The sequence below is a fragment of the Neophocaena asiaeorientalis genome, unplaced genomic scaffold, assembly GCF_003031525.2.
Source record: "Neophocaena asiaeorientalis asiaeorientalis breed wild unplaced genomic scaffold, Neophocaena_asiaeorientalis_V1.1 scaffold218, whole genome shotgun sequence".
NCBI lineage: Eukaryota > Metazoa > Chordata > Mammalia > Artiodactyla > Phocoenidae > Neophocaena > Neophocaena asiaeorientalis.
Genome location: NW_020172818.1, coordinates 6,301,667 through 6,307,666, shown reverse-complemented (window position 1 = coordinate 6,307,666; position 6,000 = coordinate 6,301,667). Strand labels below are relative to the sequence as shown.

The 6,000-nt window shown below is 42.6% G+C and overlaps 1 protein-coding gene across 2 annotated transcripts in view; it reads left to right on the top strand.

Annotated features, from left to right (window-relative positions):
* Positions 1 to 299: 299 nt before the first annotated feature.
* Positions 300 to 6,000, top strand: part of C1QTNF7 (C1q and TNF related 7) — a 137,325-nt gene continuing 131,624 nt past the window's right edge. Inside the window, exon 1 of one of the 2 annotated variants that reach the window (XM_024741867.1) lies at positions 300 to 371. Coding sequence is in view for 1 of the 2 variants with exons in the window: in XM_024741866.1 (XP_024597634.1) it covers positions 676 to 697 (22 nt within the window). In the remaining variant the exon portion in view is untranslated. Of the gene's footprint in view, positions 372 to 484; positions 698 to 6,000 lie in introns of those variants that run through there. The other variant, XM_024741866.1, reaches the window with a different exon arrangement.

Sequence of the window (6,000 nt, the reverse complement as noted above, 5' to 3'; positions counted from 1 at the left end):
ACATAATGTACACTAATTTAAATTTTCAAACAGAAACATTAGGGAGGAATTGTATGGAAATAATTGTATCAGCAAAAGTGATGTTTAAACACAATTTCACTAGCATTACTGTTCCATAAGTAGGAACCTAAACTTTCCTATGTGCTTTTTGCTTCCAGTGAAGTGATACCACTTGGTCTTAAGGCATCACTTTAAAAGGCAAAAGCCACTTGAAGGAACACGGTGAGAAGAGCGATGCATAAAAGAGAGAAACAGAACTGTTTAGATATCTGAAACCCTTGCTTTTCATTTGCCTCAGCCTGAGGTTTGCAGAAGGACGTCACCCACTCCCACTGATTCCTAACAAGAGTATATATTAAGCTCTTTGAAATGTGAGTATTATGGGAAGGATCACAGCTGCTTTAAATTATAGAAGTTGGCAAGTGCCGGGGAGGAGAGGGAGGTTTTTTAAACTGAGAAAGACAGTTGCAAAACTTTGCACAGCAGCATAAACTCCAAGCTTCAAAAGCATTCTCACGCGCAGACGGGCACTTTATTTTTCATCAAGTTTTTTTTGTGTTGTTTTGAAGCTTCTTTGAATGATAAACACATATTTCTGCTGTAAACTTTTTTAATGGTTTCTAAACTCATGGGACAAACAAAGCAAGAAACCCTCATGATTTGGGGCAAGGTTTGATGTCAGCAATGCCTAGAAAAGGTAAGCTTCTATTTTCACTGCAGTTTTTTTCCCTTCTATTTGGCCTTTGTCAACAATATTTACTGGAAAGACTTAAGACAGCTACTTGTAGAGAAATGGGGAACTTGTAGAAAGTATGTCAACAAATGATAAGTCAGAGGTTGGAAAACCTCAGCTGTAGTGTTTTCTCCTACTTTCTATTCTGCTTGTCGCAGGAACAGCTGTGAACTATTTTTGACTGTATGAAAAATGGCATTTCTCTCAGAAAGTATGTGCAGATCTTCAAAATCTCCAATCTGATGCGCCTAGCATTCACCTGTGTGGTGATGGGCTCATTTATTGCAAAGGTCAGATTACCTATGTTTTCTTATCCCATGATATGCAGCTCAACTTCCGGAGCTATGATCTTTCTATTAACTCAGAAATCTTTCCCATGGAAGATTTTAACATCCTTCCAGAAGGTCTCTGAAGTGTGCTTACCCTGACTTCTTATAAACTTGTTTTGCAGCCTATGTTTTTTAAAAGTTAAATAAATCGTTTGACTTTTCCTTTGGAGTGACATGAGAGGACCGTTATAGATATTGTGTCCTGGGCAGAGTGAAAAAGTTCAATTCAAAATCTGTGAAGTTTTCGTTGACTGGCAATGCCCTCATCTGAATAGGGTGGCTGTGTCTTCTTGATTGTGCCTCAGAAACAGGTAGGGAGCAGAGAGCCTAAGACAGTCCTGGTTTTTCTATGCGTGGGTCATAGGAGAAGCATCCTGTGGTTTTAGGTGGAGGGGCAAGTAACTGTCTGCTGTGTCGTTATTATTTCCTTGAGAAAGTCTCTGTTATCAGTGTTGCCATCTTTCTTTCCAAAGCAGAATTCCAGGTGCAAAAAACTAGATATCCACAGAGATCTGCAAATCCCCCCAGCAGGGTGCGATTTTAGCAGAGCTCACATTCATTCTTCACGCACACACATGTACTCAGAAAACCCTGTAGGTTTGCTGGAGCTTGAGTGGTTTGGGACATCTAAGCAACCTCAGTCTGTGAAACCCACTGCTGCAGAAACTCTAGCAACAAGCCAGTTAGGCCTGGGTGAGGAAGTGAGATGCTGCCCCAAAGACGTGGCTCTTGGGGTGCAAAGGGCTCTACCTGCTTTGCTGTACCAGCTGTTGATCTGTTTCTGGACTGTTTTTCCTTGTGTGTCAAATTCTGATGACATAAAGTGGATTACAGTGACGTCCCCTGCCTTCTGTGATCTCAGGGAAAGGAGAGAAATTCAGATCAGAGAGAAGGGTGTGATTGTAGAAAACTGAGAAGGCAGTTCCATCAACTCATGGCAAGGTCGCAGGGAGAAAGGATTACTTCCTTTCTCCATCCGCATTTGTGAATGGAGGAAGTGAGGGACCCCGCCTGTGGCTTCACTGTCTTGCTCCTTCCCAGACCCTCTCTGCTCTCCCTCTCTCCCTCCTGTTCTGTCCAAGCCAGCCATGCAACCTCAAGAAAGGGAACGGTGGGTTGGACAGACAAGATGATTAGCATCTCCTCCTTCTCGTCCTCTTGGCCATTCCCAGGCCAGTTGGGGAAGCCCCCACCCTATTTGGAGGGGGATCTCCAGGACCCCACCCTGTGACCTCATCGCAGGCAGCCGGAGAGCTGGGATGGCCAGGGGTTGCGTGGCGCCTGAGTGCACCCTGGGGATGGGTGCGGCCACGAAATGTGCAGTGTGGCGTGAGATGACTGCCAGGGATGGAGTGTGCACTTCCCATCTTGGGCTCCCATGGCAGCTGGCAGCATTTCTAGAAGCCAGACCCTCCAGGCCCCACCTCTGGGCCCGAGGAGGCCCCAAAGAGGACAAAAACAAAAAAGGAGGGAGGGAGACGCAAGAGGGAGGAGATATGGGGACATATGTGTATGTATAACTGATTCACTTTGTTATAAAGCAGAAACTAACACACCATTGTAAAGCAATTATACTCCAATAAAGATGTTTAAAAAAAAAAAGGCAATTAGAGTTTCTAATGAAGCCCCAAGCCAGCTGACTCATCTGAGGCGCAGTCACTGGGGGGCTTTGTGATGAAACCTGGACAGAGCCCTGGAAAGGACAGGTCAGGGTTGTACCGAAAAGGACACAGATGATCAGCCCATTGTGACCTAATCGTGCCTCCTCACCTCAGAGAGGCTGAGAGAAAGGCAACATCTGTGAGGGACAAGAGAGGAGAGTATTAACTAATGAGCTGCCAGGGAGTGCAGAAGCCATGCTGTCTGAACCTGTAAAGAGTTTCAACCAGATTTAGCCCAGGTTGCCAGCTACAGCCTCACACCCCAAGTCTGTAGATCAGGACCTGAGAAGCCCCAGACTCCAGAATCAACCCCTAGGGCGCCTGGGAAAAAGACACCATCGTAATTCAATAAACCTTAATTGTGCGTCTACTCAGTGCCAGAACCTTTATCAAGGCTCTTTGAACTTGACCCTTGACAGAGAGACCAAATGGTAACAGCCTGGAAAGTTCATGGCAAACACAAAGAGGGGCTTTGCAAATCAGCCTGCTGAAATCAAAGACAGCATCTAGTTGCTTTTGAACTAGACCTTGGAGGAGGTGTAAAATATCATGGGAGAGACAAAAGGGTCAAGAGCATCCAGGCAGAAGCCAGGGGACAAAGGCACAGAGATGTAAAGGTCATGGCTGCTTCCCTGTGGATGTTGAGGTGCTATTTCCCCAAGTGCATTTCAAGGAATACCAGCTTCATGGGTTATTAATAAGAAGATAACCAAAAGTATTTCCTGGGCAAATTTGTGAAAGTGAAAAACTATACACCACAGAGGACCAGAACTCAGGCTCTCGGGTCACAAACATCTGACTTCAGATCCCTGCTCCACCCCTTAACTGCCATGTGAACTTGGACCCATTCAATCATCAGTTTCTTCATCTGTTAAGTGAGGATCATTATATACATTCTTATGGGGGCATTTTGAGGATTTAATTAGAGAATTCATGAAAAGGGCCTACTATCAACATGTCTGGCATATAAGAGCTCCATGAATTTTAGTTATTCTTACTAGCTATTAGATGTTTGTTTCTTTACTGCAGGAATTCTCACATGTTTTAGTTCCTTAACATGTCCTCTGTCTCTCCATGAGTGGGTCATTAGACTCTAATGTTTCCAACATGTTAGAATATGAAACGACTTCTTTTCCCCGAAGAGTATCATACAAACCATGTGACTCGGAATGCATGCTGGAAAATGATTGGGTTGGCCCGGTGAGTTGAGGCTATACGGCCTTCAAGCCAATGACGTTTCCCGAGATCTACTTGAAATTTATCAGTCTCCACCAGTCACTTCACGAATTGTCTTCCATATTTCTATGAAACCAAAGCCCCCAAACTGGGATTCTCCTGTCAAAGGAAATTGACTTTTTTCTTAAAACAATTGTCAATTTTTAGAAGGAAGAGAAAAGTAACAGCAAAGCAAATTCTTGTCCTTCTTGGCTTTCACACCCAAAAGGCTAACCTCTGCCTATGGTTTGAGGGCCTGTGTATAGACGGCAAAGCAAGGGCAAAAGGTAGGATAAAACATGATCCCACCTCAAGGAGCCATCAATTGAATGGAGACAATAAAATGTGTGCTCTTATGTCTAAAATGCAAAATTAGGTTTACAAGGAAGGCTATAAGAGGGGTTCAAAGTGAATGGGAATTCAGAGAAAAGGAGACCTTGGGTCCCTGGAATAATCAGAGTAATAGGTAACATTTTTTGACATATACCAAGTGTAAGGAATTGTGCTAAGTACTTTACAATGTGATAATCCATGTGTCCTTTATAAGGTTACAAGGTGGGTGTTGACTTGCCCATTTCACAGATGAACAAACTGAGCCCTAGAGAAAAGCTGTAACCTGCCAGAAGTCTTCCAGGAAGTAAGGGGCAGAGTATGGTCTCAAACTCAAGTCCATGTGATGCTCTGTATCCCTTACCCAGGAAAGACCCTTCAGAGGAGATAATGTGTCACTTGGCCTTGAAGAATGGATAAGGATTAATGGGAGGGGAATTTCAGGCAGTGAAAAGAATATCAACAAAAGTATGAAAGAGACCAATGTGAGGAGTAGCAGGAAAGCCTCCCTGGTAGAACAAAGGGTGTGCATAGAAAGAGAGGGAAATGAGCTCAAAAGGCTTGGTTGGATCTTAAAAGTTTTCACCACAAGAACAAAAATTTATAAGTACGTTTGGTGATGGATGTTAACTAGACTTATTGTGGTGATTATTTCACAATATATACAATTACTGAATCATTATGTTGTACACCTGAAGCTAATATAATGTTATATGTCAATTGTATCTTAATTAAAAAATAGAAAAAAAATTAAGAAAATTCTAAAAAAGAAATGTAAGAAAATGCATTAAGCTAGAAAATGTTGGAAAATAGTGTTATATTGTTATAGAAATGTATAATGAATAAAAAGTTATGTTATTTTCTGGAAAAATAAAAAAAAGACTTGGTTAAAAAAAGAAAAAAAAACGTGGCTGGAATCAGATCCTAGAAAGCCTTGAATGCCAAACCACAAAGTTTGGATATTTTTAATGGAGGAATCATTAAAACTTTGTAAAGAAAGTAACAAGAATGTAACTCCCTGGTGGTTCATTAGAATAATAATTTAAGATGATTAATCGGTCTGTACAGCAGGGGCAGAGACTAAACCTCCAGTTAGGAAGAGATGTTTGTCCAGGTGGGAGATGGCAGTAGTTGGTGCCACAGCAGCTAAGGGATGAAGATGCTCATTGGACCCAGTCTCCTAAACCTGCTACACCAAAGCCTTGACTGTCATAGTGGTCTTTCAAAACAACAACCTTGAGGCCTCACTAAATCCAGATTTAACCCTTAAGATGACAGGGGGTGGGAATGGAAGGTCCAAGAGGAGCAGGTTGACCTCTAAGAGACTTCTCAGCTTTCAATCTCCGTGGAGATAAACTCTAAGCACTTTTATGGAAATCACTAACCATACAGTTCCCTATTCCATCACCAGTTTCCAGACTTCATACCAAGCAGGCATATTTCCTAAAGAACTTCAGAGTCTGCAAAATTTTTATGAGTTTACAACTATGGCAATTACATAACAGTGGTAGCGGCACACAGTGATTGGGGGAGAGTGTATTTTAATATATCCCTTCAGGGGAAATTTTTATCCATCCTCTTGGCTGTCTGCCTTTTGCAAAATTCAGCTGTCTACCTCTTGTGACTGAAAACTCTTCCTGCAGCGCGATACCACATCAGGATCTTGTGGTGCTTTGAATGACAGTGATTCATGCAGGGCTCATATGACTTCCGCCAGTTCCCACATAGGGTG